General features: G+C 42.4%; 1 protein-coding gene across 4 annotated transcripts in view; it reads right to left on the bottom strand.

The window, feature by feature from the left end:
* LOC147882264 (structural maintenance of chromosomes protein 6A-like) overlaps positions 1–17,023 on the bottom strand; it is a 150,043-nt gene that overhangs the window by 97,563 nt on the left and 35,457 nt on the right. For all 4 annotated transcript variants that reach the window (XR_015543942.1, XR_015543941.1, XM_087401568.1 and 1 more), the window contains exons 5-12: positions 13,981–14,036; positions 12,318–12,404; positions 7,278–7,598; positions 5,178–5,297; positions 4,774–4,908; positions 4,597–4,673; positions 4,444–4,519; positions 105–179 (exon numbers count right to left, since the gene is read on the bottom strand). Coding sequence is in view for 2 of the 4 variants with exons in the window: in XM_087401568.1 (XP_087257694.1) it covers positions 105–179; positions 4,444–4,519; positions 4,597–4,673; positions 4,774–4,908; positions 5,178–5,297; positions 7,278–7,598; positions 12,318–12,404; positions 13,981–14,036 (947 nt within the window). In the remaining 2 variants the exon portion in view is untranslated. The remainder of the gene's footprint in view (positions 1–104; positions 180–4,443; positions 4,520–4,596; positions 4,674–4,773; positions 4,909–5,177; positions 5,298–7,277; positions 7,599–12,317; positions 12,405–13,980; positions 14,037–17,023) is intronic.

Genomic DNA, 17,023 nt, shown 5'->3' with positions numbered 1-17,023 from the left:
ACAAATCCTCTGAATGAAAATCAATGTTAAACAGGAATGCAGTACATAGCATTCTGTGCTCTTCTGTCATGACTGCCCCTAAGTTAATTCAAAGTTTTCCTTGCCTTATTGTTCTGCTGACTTTGAAGCCTTCGCACTTGGGCCTGCAAGTCCCTATGTTCTCTTCTTTTCTCTTCTATCTGTATAAATGGTGAGCAGTCGTAAGAAAACCAAGAGCACAATTCCCTCTTTTTGCCCTCACTCAGGAAAACCGGTATATCAACCAGCTTTGGGGCCAATACCTTTTCCCAAAATAGTACTCAAGAAATAAAATATGCAGACAATATCTAGTTATGACTAAATTGTGAAGTCTCTCCATATCGGACTCTTTATGATTGTGGAGTACCCAAATCAATTATCTCATATTTAAGACAAAAAACCTACTTTATTATAAAATTATAGACACTTCGGAGCAAATTGTTACATTCAAGTACATATATAGAACATGTATAATAAAGACAGAGCAAAGTTTGTCCTCGAATAATAATAATCACACAAGAGGAAGGCATATTAGACATAATTTGCCAATGATTCTTGGTAAGTCGTATATATAAAACAGTTGCACAAGGTGATTACATTCCCCGGCAGTCTATAGTGAATGGACAGACGGATAAGAATCCATTAGCTTTGAAAGGAATCAAAGCACATAACTTAGCCTATGCAGCATTGGTGCACCAATGCACTGTAGTGTACTCTCCCTGAGAGCTTTAAAACAAATGAGCTGCCCTGCATCATCCTAGATACTAGCCAAAGTCAAGAGTACGTCATGTTGTTTAGCACAATAGATACAACAGGTGCTGGCTAATATAGAATGTAATTCCAAGATCATTGGACAAGCCAATTTATTACTTAAGAGCACAGCATCACATTCACGTCAACATTACCTTGTTTCCCACCTTTGATCAATCTGTCACAAAGATTGTAGATCAATTCACTCTATGATCAGAAAACAGAAAAATTTTAGCTGTGCCAGAATAAGCTGACCATTTTAGCAAGACACACAATGCTAACGTTTGACAACTTGCAAGCCCGCACACATCCCAACTCAAACCTAGAACTGCAAAATGCTGGGTTTATCTAGTCACCTCCGACCTGTGAGCCCCCAAAAAGGACAGCATAAGGGAGATGTACCAACAGCACATAGGAGATGCCATGTGGGCAGAGAGTGAGACTACAAGGGGGAAAATCTGAAGGCATGGCTGTTACATGGGTAGCATGCAAGCTGCTATGTGTGCAGCATGGACAGCAGGAAGATCGGTCAGAAGACTGCAACTGGAGCAGCACCAGCCTGGAGCGGAAGAGACTCTGCAAGGACAGCAAAGCAAAGCTGTCAGGGCCATGGCAGAGCGCAGCAGACACAGCTTGCAGACCTGCGCAACAAACAGGAGCTTTCTGAAGAGGACAGTCCAGTCAGGCAGCAAACATGGAGCAGACAGGTGCAGGCACACAGCTGCCACATGGCAGCCAGTCGCAGGGAAAAAAGACAAAAGAGTGTCTGCACACTGGTCGCCCAGTTTGTGAACTGGTCGGACATAAAAGGGCCCCTAGCCCTGGGGCCAAACCATTCTACCAAGCCTCTATTCCGGGCTGGCCGCTGTCTACAGGGCAGCTGAGAGGCTAAGGATCATTCAGTAGCTGTGCAGTACAGCCTGCAGATCACCTACAAGGTGAAGACAGTACCCTGCACTTAGGGTCTACAGGTTCTCAGGTTGGGTGCAGTTCCAGAGCAGCAAACAGAGCTGAGCACTCATCTACAGGTCTTCATCAAGAAGTGCAGCAGCAAGGAGTCTCCATGGGGCACCACTACGCAGCCCACTGAAGCTCTAGGAAAGCACGCAGGTTGAGAGTGTTTTGAAGGTGCCACAAGGAGATAGGAGAACAGTCTGGAGTCACAGGGATCCATATCTAGGCAGCGCCCTGCTGCCACGAAATGCCACATTGTGTACACAGAGAGAGAAGGTTCAATACCAAAAACAAAAGAAACACTAACGCTCACAAAGGAAGCAGAGACAAACCAATGCACATGCAAGAAAACAAATGAACCACCAACGTAAACACAAGGAAACAATCATTATCATTGTTTTTTAATTAGTTACTTGTTTAATTTATTTTAATCTAATAATAATATTATTATAGAATGGGGACAAACCAAAACTTAACATGTACCTAAGAGTAGATGACCTCCAAAAATAGAACCAACCTAAGAACTAAAAGAAAATGGGCTCTGAAGGTCCTCACTTTGGATCTTGATTCTATGTTCAAGGACTTAAAGGAGCTCGAGTTCTCTAGCATGACGCTCAACAGTTAGCGTGTGATTGCTTTAGCTATTCATAGCTTTGGAATGCCGAACCCTTAAACTGGAACAGAACTCCAAGAAGATGGGAATGGAAACAAAAATGCCAAACACCACCAATGGTGGAGGAATTGAGGGTGAAGGAGTCTGGATAACATATATAAAATAATGATGATGGATTGCCAAATGGCACACAAAAACAAGGCAACTATGAAAAGGCTCCCAAAAGACAAGCATTTAGTGTCAAGTTGGACACAACAAAGAAGAACTCCTTGGCTCCTACAAAGCTAAAAAGTGTCATTTAGTGACAGTCCCTATGGAACGACCTAGGGAACGTTCTCTAGGCATTTCCTATGACACGACCCCAGCGCTCCGGAGAACTCGGACCTGCAAACAAACACACGAAAGCAACCATAAAACAAAGATGGAAATCGGAAGCATGCTCACCACCCAACCATGACATCCAAGACCCTCCAAGCCACAGGCTGAGCTGCTGGTGCATTGGCACATCTCCCAACTAGATCCCAACCAGCCTGGTGTACCTCGTCCCATACCACCAGGTGGCACCCACAGAGGCCCTGGATCTACTGCTGGTCTTGGGCTATGCTAGAAAGTAGGTGCTGATCCGCAACACGATCCAGACCAGCAAGGAAGAGCCAAGCTTGCTCTGACTTGCATGACTGAAAATTGAACCCCTAGGCTACTTATATAGGCTCAAGCCCAGTGCTGCTAAAACTAGCAGAACCCCTAACTTGTCCCATTGCCTTGCAACTCAACCTAAGAATCGCCTGCCTAGCCCCACCTGAGCTGATCCCTGTGTGCCTAAGCATACGTTAGATACAGTCCATGCACATGAGACCCTAGACATTCCATATGCCTGGCATTCCCGAGACATTTCCGACAGTCATCTCAAGCAGAATGAAGCTCCCAAGTTCCATATGAAGGGAACATCATTTCCTACTAACTTCATTTGCTTGGCTAATGTACTAATAGATATGACCTAGTGATTGTTAGATATATTAGTGATCCAATAAAGTGTCTATAACACCTTTCATTGACCATTGGCTTGTTGTCTTCTATTGTCACTTCATTCTAGTGTGATTGCTAGCTTGCCATACTTCAAGGGAAACGTTCTCACTAGATTGTTCACATATTTGTGTTGTAATATGAATCTTTCATGTGGAATTCTGCAAATAGATCTCTTTCAAGCTTGGTGAGAAGTGTTTCCCTACTCCTTGTAATTACCAAATAATTAACATAGAAAACTGTCATGAGAATACATTTGTAGTTGAGTGTATGACTTGCATAAGTCTACTCTAACAACTCATCGGTGCTTGTTTTCATTATTCATGCATACATAGCTCTTCCTAGCTATCCATTCAAGAATGCATTCTTCACATCTAGCAGGTACAAGTTCCATCTCGCTGATTTTACAACTAGAGTGCATGTCCCCTCATAATCCTGTTGTGCAATTCGGGCTTTGTACCTTTCAATGCTTCCATCTGGATTGTAATTCTTAGCAAAAACAATTTGGAATAGCCTTTTTATTGTCTGACAATTTGCATACTTTCCATGTGTTTCTCTCATATGATGCATTGATTTCCTCATCTATTGCAATTTGCCACTGTCACCTCTTTACTGCTAGTTTACCTTTGTCCTCATATGCATGTCTCTCTTGCTTGATCTTCTAGATGCATGTTCTCAAATTGGCTCTTATTTATGTTCCTTCTCTCTCACGTTGATTTGCATCTATTATTTTTTGAGTTTCTTGCAGCAATGACTTCTGTATTTGCTAATGTTATCTTCCATTCTCTTATCTTCAGCAAACAATAAATTTCATGTTTGCTTGGTGATGCAATCTGTGGACTTTGCTTCAAACACTCTAACCTTTCATTTTCTTAGCAATGCTGTATATATCACCTTTCAAAAGCATTTTTCCACCAATGTCAAGGTGATTCCAAGAAAGGCACATGGCTTTTGATGCATGTTTGATACATGTAGTTCCTGAATTAAGTTCCATTGTCTATTAAACGTACATTCTATCAGTATACATCAGAGTAGTCTCTACAAAGAATTAGAAAATAATACAGGGCATTTAGAGTCAAGTTTACCTCCTCGTGCATTAGTCTGGCCTCATCTGTTACAGAGCTGGCTTTCAGCTCTAGATTGGATGTCTCCGTCTCCAGCCTAATTTACACCTTTTTGTTAGAGTCTGTTATTCCTTGATAATCTTACAAAGCAAGCCAGAACAGAATCAGAGCTACCTCCTTAATTCGTGATCTGCTTCATCAATCACACTTTGGAGCCTGCGGAAATGCTCTTCCCTCTCATTCTCTTCTGCCTGTCATATTCTAAGATTAAGACCATGTAATTGCTCCATTTGTTTTTGCTTTGATAAACCAAAGAAAGAAAGTAAACCTTATGAAATTGAGTTTTACTACCTGTGAAGCTTGCACATGACGTTCACGAATATCAATGATTTGTTGTTCAAGCCAGTGCACCCGTTCAACCATTTGTTGAATACTTCTCTGCCTACTATTCTGCTCCTCTTCAATCTGTGCATCTTCTCTTGTGGCCTGTGCAGAAAGCCAATCAAAACTGTCAATATAGAAAGGAGCCTGAGGCGGCTCACCTTGTACACAATGTGAATGATAATTATCATTTTACAATACTGTTAGCTCTACAGGCCATAAAATCCCCTCAAAGGAATAATATTCTTGGAGAGAAACTTTTACTTGTACCTATTCTAATGCTCCTTCATAAACATACTTTACAAGTAACTCGCACAGGGCAAACTTCTGTTTCAACCCAATTATAAGCCTCTTTAAATGTGTGATGTTAGAACCTGAGTCAGTCGTCTTTGTAATTCATCTTGTTTTTGTCGAAATTCCTTCGTCTTTTGGAGCATTGATGCAATGGCTTCCTTCTTTGCTATCTGCTCCCTTCTGTACTTCTCAAGGGTTTCCTGCAAAAGTTACTTTAATCAAATTAATGATGAACTACACCAGAGACAAAGACATGAAACGCTTAGCACTCAGAACAGATTTCAATTCATATAATAATGAATAAGCATGTAAATCAAAAGTAGAGAAGGTCTATAGGTCATAATTTGAGGAATGAATGTAAAAAGCTATTATACCAGCTTCATCGTTCACATTTCAGATTTTATGACATCACAACAAGGTTCCAAACAAGTACATAAATTTGCCCCCCCCCCCGCCCTCCCAGGTCCAATGCATATTAGACTTATCCCCAAACAAGAGAACAGAGTTTTTTTTTGCCAGTACTTGTTTGTCATCCAACCCTCTGGCTAGACTTTTGACCTATCAAGTTAAAGCCTGTTTTCCACACTCTTTCTCAGTTTCCCTTCTTGCACTCTTTCTCAGTTTCCCTTCTTGCTGCTCCTACCCTATCTTCCTTTTTCCCACATAAACTTTTGATGCTATAATATAAACCCTCATTTTTTGAAAAAACAAGAGAGTAAAGAATACAAACATCTGCCTCTATCACAATATTAGAAAGGTTCAAGATTGATTTAGCACTATGCACAAAGAGTAGATTGTTGAGCTTGTAAGTAGCTCATCCACACCAAGCCTTAAACAATTAACACTCTGAAATCAACCATGATAAATTTACAAAAACAAAACCACTAATGCAGATTGGAGGCTACAATTGGCAGTGGACACATAAGTGTCAAGGGCATAAGGTTTTCAACGTTGTCAAAATCTAAAATTGGCTCAACTACAAAGAAATCCGCCTATTTGGCTGTTTGAGTCTACAACAGCAGCCAGTTATGCATCAGCCACTAGAGAGAGAGCTTAAGTTTACCATATTGAACTCATTTCCAAATGTCATTCAGCCTGTGTTTCTGCCAACCTCTTCTCATCAGTAGACATGATTCATTATAGGTGGGTTCCTAATTTTGCACCAAGTCAATGGAAGTTTGCACCAAGGTGTGAATCTTATTGTGACTAAGAAATGTTCTCTTGCTAGCTTTGTATTTGAGGATGATGTGAATGATGTGGGTCCATGACATACAATGGCTTCAAAGGAATGAATGTGACAAGTTGACAGGTGCTAAATCGTTCTAACACAACTGACTATAATCAGCTGCTATTATTGACCAAAATCTACACATAGGATAAAGGGCATTCTCTTGTGCCAAGTGCCAAAAAAATAAAAGATCAGGCATCAAACCTCATGGCTTCCTTGCACATGCAAAGGTTGGCAATTGCGTCCAAGGAATGACCCTCTTGAAATCTTTTGTAAATTTCATACCCAAACCCAAATGAAGGAGACCCACAATACACTAGATGCTACTGTAGGAACACCCAAATATGCGTTTTTTAGAAAGGATAACTATGCACAAGAAGGAAGAACCAGCTAGAAGATAAGAGTTGCTAAATAATAAGTGAATATGCGTGCCGACATGCATGCATGCATGTGTAAGAAAATATTTCTGAATGTTTAGTTCGAGGAAAAGATCAGTGAAAGTACATGCATGTGGTGTCTCTGTGCCTGCATGCGCACAAATGCTCAATGTATAGCATGCATCCCAGCAGGTAAAAACCTTGGAAATATGGATAAAAGTGTCCTAGAGAAACAGGTCAAAGCTGTGCGCCCTAATCTGAGAGCTAATTATCCCTATGGGGCAAATAGCATTGTGTCTAGCTGCCTAGGCCCTACATGGCTTAAAACGCTCAAAGCAACTGTATGCAATGTAGCAACGATCAATTTAACCAAGGTGCAAAGTTAAGAACTAAGGATTAAACCGTCCTAGAGAAACAATTTTTTGTCGAACTTTTGTGCATACTCAAAACTCTGTGGACTACCCTGGGAGCTTATCTTCATTTCCATAACAGACAAGTACTGCAAAAGACCTGAAAGGTATCAACCCCCATTAATCCAAACCATTTCTACCACACAGACAAACTTCATTCTATACCTGTATCTTGTTGATCCTCTCTTCACAAGCAGGTATTCTGTTTTGATATTTTTCAAGCTTTGACTTTGAATCCTGCGTTTGCTGATAAACATCATTCACTTCAGACCAAGCAGCCAATTTCCTCAAAACTCCAAGCTCATGAGTCATCTGCTCAACATTCTCAACTGTTTTAAGCTTTTCCTGCAGCAATCTGAGCTCCTCCAAGAATGGCCGCATTTCTTGCTCCATCTCATTAATAATTGCTCCTGCTGCCTCAACATTTTTTTGAATACCTGTCAACAAGTCCAATACTTGCTGCAAGAGTGTTGCCCTGAAGAAAAACTGAACAGAAAATATGATCAAATCACATAGCTCAAGATCTCCGTAATAAGGTAGCAATCCAAACTTCATATCAACATAAATTCAATTAGATGTCAACAAGTCCACTACGTGCTGGAAGAGTGCTGCCCTGAAGAAAAACTGAACAGAAAATATGATCAAATAACATAGCTCAAGATTTTCTTAATAAGGTAGCAATCCAAACTTCATATCAACATAGATTCAATGAGAATCGTAACATGTTTCCAGTTTCAAACCACATAAGGTCATAAAAGCAAGCGCTCTTGGAAAATGTTTTCAGTTTAAATGCTGCATTACCTATATGCAGTGTCCAAGAAAATGTAACATTTCATTCCACTTAGCCTTTCCAGAGAAAGGAGTAGAAAAGGCATCCCAAATGCAAACCCGCCCAATCCAACAAGCTGCAAGTCTTTCCCTTCTCTTTTATGGCCATCTCTCTTCTGCTTTCAATCCTCTTGACAATTTCAAGGAGTTTTCAAGCTTCCACAGGCAGAAAATGGCCACATAAGATTCAGGGTTCCTCACCCATGGGCCACAGCAAAGGATAGGCGATCCTTCTTCAGCAGAGAGTGGGATCATGGTTTTTTTTGTACATATTCACCGACAGGGCCTTCATGGCATTTCCATCTCCAGGTTGGTTATGACAGCCTCATTTATTTTCTGAATGAACTTGTATGAGGGCTCACGGGATTCTATCCTAATTTATGTATTTTAGTCATACCTTATCGAAGTTCAAAATCCCCCCCCCCCCTTCCCTCCTCCTTCCCCCCAAAAAAAGGCCACAGAGACTCCCATCATGCGATCCGTAAACATCATCAGTCAACCGTTCCATTACTCAGGTCAGACATTGTACTACGATGTATTCGTAGTTTAAATCAAGCGCAGAGGTGCTTAGCCTATTCAGCTCATTAACTGAAATAACATGTTTCCAATGCATCAGTCTGTGTTCGAAGGTCTGCCTCACTACATTGGTCCTTAATCATTCCATGAGGCACAAGTGCATTACTAGATATAGCTCTTGAATTACAGTTGTGCAACCAATTCAGATGCCATCTAGCCAGAGCTTGTGTAGTCACCCTAGCTATGAAAGTTGGAGAAAGCGGCAAAGCAAAACCATAAATGTAAGAAATAGGATTGAGTGTCGGAAATGGATCATTGCCCTAATCATGAGAGGATCATGGCCCAAATCCAATTTTGCACAGCATCATGATGGAAATTTGCCCCATAAAATACGTGAGCCTGTTCCTTCACAGGATCCTCACCACCACCTACAGAATACAAGGTATTGCTGTGTACTAAACATGTGATCTTGTAAAACCATCTGCGATCAGGAACAGGCAAGGCGGTTGGACTGCCCTTCAACAAAGGATGGAGCAATATGTTGCAATGAGGTCAAACATGCTGAGAAGGGGTAAGCAAACCATGAAAAAGCTACGTAGAGTATAGATGACAGGTGAAAAGTTGATCGTGAACAGGTGACCCTGATTGTGGAAGAAAAAAAGGCCTATTCCTTCCCGCTTATCCAGACTGATTTAATCCATCTGAGTTGCTCTACCTGTGTAGCCTTCAACCTCACAACTTTCTCTACAAGATTTGCATCTTCTGCTAGCGTCTCTGCTTCATGTGATTGCAATTCTCTCAAACTGGTGCTCAACAGCTGCTACAGCCTCTTGACTTGCCATATAATTGTTACTTTGAAGGACTCCGAGACCCTGCATGTACAGTAGAAGTGAGAGAAGGAAATGGGACAACACTGATCCCTCGCGGCCATGGCCATCAAGGACCACACTCCACTAAAAGATTGAAGTCACAGTTATCAGAACATGGCAGTTTGTTGTCATCCTTTTCAGCAGTTGTTTGTGTCTGAAGCTCATCCAATTCATGGTCTTGGTGCACGTAGAGATAGGGTTGTATCTAGCGAGGTCCTTAGCAGTGTTCGACGTTCCTATGCTTCTATTAAGCATAGGAACTCCAGTGATGCCTTGGCAGCATGTCGTGCTATTGTGGCTGCCATTAGTAGACCTCATATGATAGGCCATGTGCGTACCGCTTCACGTCTTCTTCAGATTGCACCACGCACATTGCGAGCAGGCATCATTAGGAGGCAGAGTCTAGAGGATAGTGAGACTGATGCTCTTTGGGCTTTGAGTGGTCATGCACCTCGCAGCGATCGATTGTTGGATGATTCCACTAGGTCCTTCATATAACAGTTTTGGGAGGAGCATTGCAGAGCATCCCCGGTGTTCAAGAAGGCATTATGGAAGAGGGTGTCACGCGGTGTGTACATTGATCATGGTGCATGTTTTTTGGAGTGTACCCAGACTGAGGATAAGTTAGGATCTGAATATTTGCAATGGCAGGCAAAGATAGATGGATAGATATAAACTCATCAAACTCTTCGGTTGTAGGGTCTGAATATTGGCAATGGCGGGCAAACATACATGGATGGATGGATACAAACTTGTAAAATTCATCAGTTGTAGGATCTGAATATTGGCAATGGCAGGCAAATTCGATTGATGGATGCATGCATGATGCTGGAATGCATCCATGGATGTATGTACAGATGGATGGATATTGGATGGATATCCATCCACCTCGCGCATGCATGCACGCGAGTGTGCTTGAACACTCCTGAGTCCCATCCCTAGTTTGTGTCTGTGTGTGTTGGAGATTTTAAATAGGCAAATATGACTTTGACATAGCCCGTCCGCCCACAGGCATTTGTGATTGTATGAAAGCAATGCAGCACACTAGACTACAAACAACCACCCCAAAGCTGTTTGGTACATTCATCATCAATGTGATGAACATACATGGAGAGAACAAGATTCAGCCTTGTAAGGCTTGATGGGAAGAGCAAGGGAACTGATGAGAACGAAGCTCAATGCCTGCTCATTTTATACATGAGGAACAAAAAGAGACTCGCACACCTCCAAAGCTTTTGCTCTTGTGCAAGGGGATTAAAAAGTTAGTTCTATCAAAGAATAGAAGTACCAGAGATAGGCGGTTAGCGTAGCTTATCTATGCCAGCATTGCAAGAGAGAAGCAAATACTAAAATGTGATTCTATGCTCAAATACATGAGATATAGTCCATGAGAATCTGAGCGGATGGTTGTTACTTTCAAAGTCAGAGAAGAAGAAAAAGCCAACTCAAAATTCTGCAAAATGAAAAAGGATTCCGGCTAAGATAGTAAGAAATGCTTCTCTGAGGCATCTCCTTGCTACTCACCTCTCCTTGTCGTCTCCTGCTCCACCAACAGCTTCTCGCCCTTCTCCCACCCACTCCCTGAAGCTCTTTACCAGCTCAAATCTACCCTAGTCATTTGCATTCAGGCCCTGCAGCTGCCAGAAATGCATGTTTTCTTTTGATCGTCTCTCCTGCTCTCTTTAGGCCACCCACCAAATCTTTGACAAGGTGGCCCTCTGCCACTTCTTCTCAGGAAGAAAGCCATTAAGAAGATGAAAGCCAAGAGCTCAAGGAACCCTGGTGACCTCCAGCCATATTCGAATCCATGCAGCAGAAATATTAGTTCCTTAAATTGCAGGGCTGTTCAAATGAAGTTACCTCTCGAGTCTTTCCAGCGGCTTGGGATGTTAACATTATCTGCCCCATCAGAAGGCAACTTCCAGTAACAAAAAACCATGATAGGTCATTCTCTTGCAAAGATTTATGGGATTATTCTAGAGAATCGAGATACACCTCGTTAAAAGGCAGAGCTGAACATTGGGCAAACCAACTTCTGCTCTGATTTTGGCATGATCTTGTCACACAAAATCACCTCATCATAGTCACATCAGTCAAACACTACGTTTGTATATTGACTTCCGGAAAGCTTTTACGCCATAGGTTGGGACAAGATTAGGGCTGCCATGTGGGCAGCAGGTTGGCTGTCATATGGGCAGCAAACATACCTTCTAGACCTCAGGCTCGCTGTGGTTCGAGGCATTTGAACCTATGGCTGGGAGGTGAGCTTGCTGGCCCAACCCTAAGGGGGTCATGTTACCAAGCGACTATTGTCGTTGACATGCTTTAACAGGTGGACGGATTCTTACTCAAAAATAGTGCCCTAAGGTAGAAGACCTTACAGATATCTATGAGTCAACATTAAAAAGGATACTAGAACTAGTCTTGATGCTCCATATCCAACAACACACCTAAGCAGACACTTGATAGACGACTTAGGCACATAGAACATGAGTAGCAAGGCCTGGTAAAAAAAACGATCCTAGGAGGTTCAAACTTCCCATATGCATGCAAAGCACAACATGTACCAACTATTGTGAAGTTGAATGAGTTAGCAACGAAATCTTTGGGTGGGTACAGGTCCTCAGAGATGGAGTCCTCTCATAAAAAGCTTACATCAAAACAGAATGACAACCAAAACGGTTTTCATTCTGTGTTTTCGTCTAAGGAAACAGTACAACCGAACATGAAGGAGTTGCTTTGAAGATAGAATATTAATTAAAAATTATTTCTCATTACTGCAAAAGTACAGACGTGTAATGACAGCAGGAAAAAACAAGCCACCCTTCCCACGTAATAAGAAGGAAAAGTAACATCACATAGTCATTCATGTATTGCTAGAGATCCAGTTTGTGAATTTCATTGCAAGCTAATACACAATTGTAAAAACAACAGCACCTTTTATTTCTTTGCAGTTAGGCCACGTGCTTCAAAAATCATAATAGGGCATTACCTTAAATTTATCCTTCCCACTTCCTGAATTGAGAAATTCCCTGCTTCTATCCTGAGTCATGATGACACAAGGATTTTCAACGTCTATCTGCAAAAGGACAACCTTATGAGCTTCCTATATTCAACAGGAGTCATTGTGATTATTGAAACAAACAGAAACTCTTCAAATTTTGAATACTAACGAGAGATTAGGATTGAAAAATGGACAAGACAATAATGCTTATATAAATGAAGCAGGTGACGATGCAATGCTAAATCCTCTTGAAAGAAGAGAAGAACATCAGCTCAGTTAAAATCTACATGCATTTGCATTCTTTCACAAGTCAACATTGACACGTGCACATGGTTTTGCTGTTTTCTGGATTTTTTAGAGCATTTAATATATATTTACATTCAAGGAGAATGAAAGAAAGAAAAAAAGTTTATTAACGTCTTTGGAAGACCAATATGAGACTATGAGAAGCCTGATACAAAACAAGCTGAAAGGTTAAGCTACTAAACGAGCATCAACACCCATACTAAAATGCGAAATGCCACATAGTCAATATAGATAACATCATATCAATATCAATATGGCAATCTCCCTTATCACTACCACCACCTGTCATCAAAGTACAAGGTGAGATCCGGTCTAGTATCGCAGCTGCAGCCCCCATTCTACATGCTTAGAAGCCTCAAAATTCCCTCCACGCAATTGTTCAGATTTGATCATGTTCTTAATCAAAAAAATTCAAAATGAGTTTTATAGGCTAAATCAAAACATTGCAAAGCAATCCATCCCCAGGTTTGCTCTGATACTCCTTGAAGCAACCCTAAAGGGCTTAGTTCCACAAAGCCCTTACTTCCTTTGTATTTCCAAATGTCTACAAGACTGATTATCCTCTACCCTTACATTTAGATAATTAGTTAATTAATTTGTTCTGACCTGAAAGTTAATCTCTGGAGTAGGGATCTCAAAATTGACCCAAACTTCGCCAAAGCGATTCCCACAATGTGCTTGTGCCCGAGACCAAGCATGAGTCCCTGGAGTGCTACTTTGAATTTGTCAAACATACCTGGAGACCATCTTCAACTTAATCTCACCATAGACTAATGGTCTCAACGTGCCTCATGAGTGAAGCATGTAACCCCATTAGGTAGGCCCAATCATCTTCAGCCAGGTTGTGCTTTGGACGAGCATCCCTCTAAAGCCAATCTTCTTCAGGCAAGTTGTGCGTTGGACTAGCATCCTCTAAACCCAATGATCATAAGGTGGAATCTAGGGATACCCAACCCTCTCCCCCCTTTTCCCTGCCCTACTCTTCCAAACGCCAACCACATGTTTCTTATTGTCCCTTGATAGCTGGAATTTTCCTAACATTGTCTCCTTGCTTAGTAGAATAGTCATAAATAAAAGCAAAGCTAGCCTCCTTGCCTAGACTACTAGAAGACTTAAGACAAAATCATGATGATTAGATAAGTAGCATTACACTCCATCACCCATGAAAGGCTCTAACCCCAGATGAGGGGAGATTACAAAAAAAGTCAAAGTGCATGTTGCAATTAGTTTACTCCCTCAAGCACTATTTTATAAGCTAGCATTACCAGAAAACTATCCCTGCAGTCAGAGCTTTTGCATTCCCACAAAATGATCAAGGGTATGCAAAACAGAGAGAATAACTCACATTAAAGTGCTCCACCAATTCTTGCAGCTCCTCTTTCTTTGAAGCAATCTTCTTTCCTGAAAATTTTGTAGAGTAAGTCACCCAGCAGTCCAAGCAGCAAACAGCAAAACTACTTATTCTCACCCTTTTCATCTAGAACTGAATAGAGAGCAAAACTCCCAAGCGCCTTAAGGGAGCAAAAAACTAAATTTGAATTCCATTTTCACTCATGGAAGATTTTCATGATGTTTCTTTAAGGCCATTCAAGCAATTATGCCAAATTCATGTTAGAAATGAAATCCAACCAGAGGGTATCCCGCAGCGGAAGACTGATAGAGCGTCCCAGAATTACACGCAGAAGTGTTTCACAACGGAATCAACTTTTTTCCTTATGTGTATTTCACAATCATAGATGTGTGTGCAAGCCAGTAAATAGACTGCATCCAAGACAAATATAGAATCCACAATTATATGTTTCCGTCCATCCAAAACCAGACACAATACAAAAGAGATGCGGAGTCCCAAAACCGTGGTCCTCCGATCTTACCAAAGCTCTCCTCCTATCTGCCTGGCACCTCTAGATCTCTGAGCCCGCATGCTCCTCTAAGCTTATGTAGACTCTCCCTCTAGTGATCCCTTCCACCTTGCTGTCCGGGTAGTCAGTCGCCCTTGCTTGCTGGAAACCCTGCACAGTCTGTCCCTTCCAAGATCTGCCCTCCATGGTGGCTTCTCTGTACCAGGTACTTCCCTTTCTCTACTGCCAGCATGGCAGCCCATGTGCTGCCCATGTGGCAGCCCCATGACCCTCTCTATTGTCCTATGGTCCACCCCCCCCCCCCGATGCACTCCTCATTTCGGGGCTCATAGGTGGGGAGGTGACCAACCCCAATCCAACACCCCCTCTCACTGCCCCACAATGACCCAATCCCAATCCGTCAATGAAGGTGCTCCAGTGCTCCTATGTAGTAGCCCTCTGGATCATTTTGGTGTTATCATAGTTTCTTGGCTTTTCATCCAGTGGCTCCTGCTTCGCCAAGTCCAATTCCACTTCAGCACACCAGTCTGGTACACAGGTCCAACCAAGGTAGCACTTGCTGGCACCACCACCTTCAGTCACGAACCAGCCTTCAAACTCGAGCACTCCAGGTACCGGTATCCTCCAATTGTCCCCCTCATGATGGGTGAGCAGCCTGAAGTCCTCCACACAACATGCTCTCAGGATCTATTGCAACCCGTCGTCCGTCTTAGGTTTGCAACCAAACAACATACCGAGACATTATATCCCAGGCATAAATCTAGAGTACCTAGACTGTAAAGCTTCATGTGTGGATCTATGTTGTCCCCCTCTAAGTCTCAGCCTCCATCTAGCTCCGGGTCCTCAGGTCCTGTCAAAGAATCCCCCTCTGTGTCAGTGACATCAGCGAAGCACCCAGATGGCTCCAGGCACTCATCATTGTCCATCACCTTCACAAAAGATTCTGACTCCTCTTCTAACCATCTCTCAATGTCAGACATCCTAACAGTAACACCGGGTCCGTATACCTAATCTCAACAACACTGGGAGATGCCCTAAGAAAATTTTCCTCTTTGACCACCAACTGGGCTAACTCTGACTCTGAGCTGGCCCCTTTTGATAAAACTCTATCTCTAAAAACCACACACAGATCACGGGCGATGGCATCTATATTTTTCCACCCAGCCTTCTCTCATAGATCACATGTGTTCTAATTCTTTCTTTTCTTTTTCCTCATGCATATCCACGAGACCCTCATTTCCCTAGATAGTTCCCCTTGCCAAATGTCATCCTTTTAGCCTTTCCACTTGGTGCACCATTTACCCCTGTCTTGGGGAACATTTAAAACCACTTGCCCCTTGGCATTATTGCACATTTAGGTGCACCTAGGCCTTAGCACTCAGAACTACCTAGTCAATGCCATCTCACCCTCACCTAGGACCTTGGCAGTTACTTCTCTTGACCATTTCATTTACGCACATTAACTATTACAAAAGTTGGTCATCTAAGAGAAAATGCCCACCGATCTTTCCGAGGTCATGCTATCTCGGCTAGAGCATAACATTCCTTCCCTCTTCAAGCATCAACGTCCTCGATGATGAAATCTGGGAACACTCTCCGTAACTGGTATACGGATTCCCAGGTAGCTTCCGATAGAGGTTGACCATGCCATGCAACCAACACCGTGGGTATCTTCTGATTTCGTATTTGCATTGTTCCTCGGTCCAGGATTCTTGTTGGCTTGCGCCTTGCAATATCCTCTATCTCCTGAAACAAAACCACACCTTCGATTAGTGAGTCACCTGTATGCAAAAATTTCTTTAAGCGCGAAACATGAAAAACCGGGTGCACCTTACACCCCTGTGGCAATTCTAATTTATAGGCTACACTGCCTATTCTCTTTAGAATTAACCACGGCCCACAGTATCGAGGTGATAACTTAGCACACTCTCCTGAAGTCAACGACTTCGAGTGCGAAGGAACTCTAAGAAAAACTTTTTCCCCTTCCTTAAATACCCTTATAGACCGGTTTTCATCCGCATACACCTTGGCTCTATCCATAGCCTGGCGGATATTAGCTCTCGCAAGTGCTAGCATCTCCCGCATCTGAACCACAAAGTTCGCGGCACTAGGCACTTTCTGAGGTACTCCAACTATAGTTGGATTGACTGGTCTATAACCATAGTTCAGCTCAAACGGACTGAACCCGGTAGATGAATGTTTTCTATCATTGTAGGCAAACTCCAACAATGGCAACCACTTGTCCCACGTATGTTGCCTCAATGACACATATGCCCTCAGCATATCCTCTAAAGTCTGGTTGACTCTCTCCGTCTGACCATCCGTCTCAGGATGATCCCCACTACTCATTCCCAGCTCAGTCCTTAGTGTCTCAAATACCGCTGTCCAAAAATGACCGGTAAATCTGACATCTCTGTCTGACACTATGGATCTAGGCAATCCATGCAGACGAAATATATGTCTAATGAACAAATCTGCCACTTGCGGGGCACTAATAGACTCTCTAGTCGGAATGAAGTGAGCCATCTT

Source organism: Dipteris shenzhenensis, chromosome 30 (genome assembly GCF_047967505.1).
Source record: "Dipteris shenzhenensis isolate YYH24624 ecotype China chromosome 30, Dip_SZ_1.0, whole genome shotgun sequence".
Classification (NCBI taxonomy): Eukaryota; Viridiplantae; Streptophyta; class Polypodiopsida; order Gleicheniales; family Dipteridaceae; genus Dipteris; species Dipteris shenzhenensis.
The sequence above is the reverse complement of the archived record's forward strand: the minus strand, read 5'-3'. Positions and strand labels throughout refer to the sequence as shown.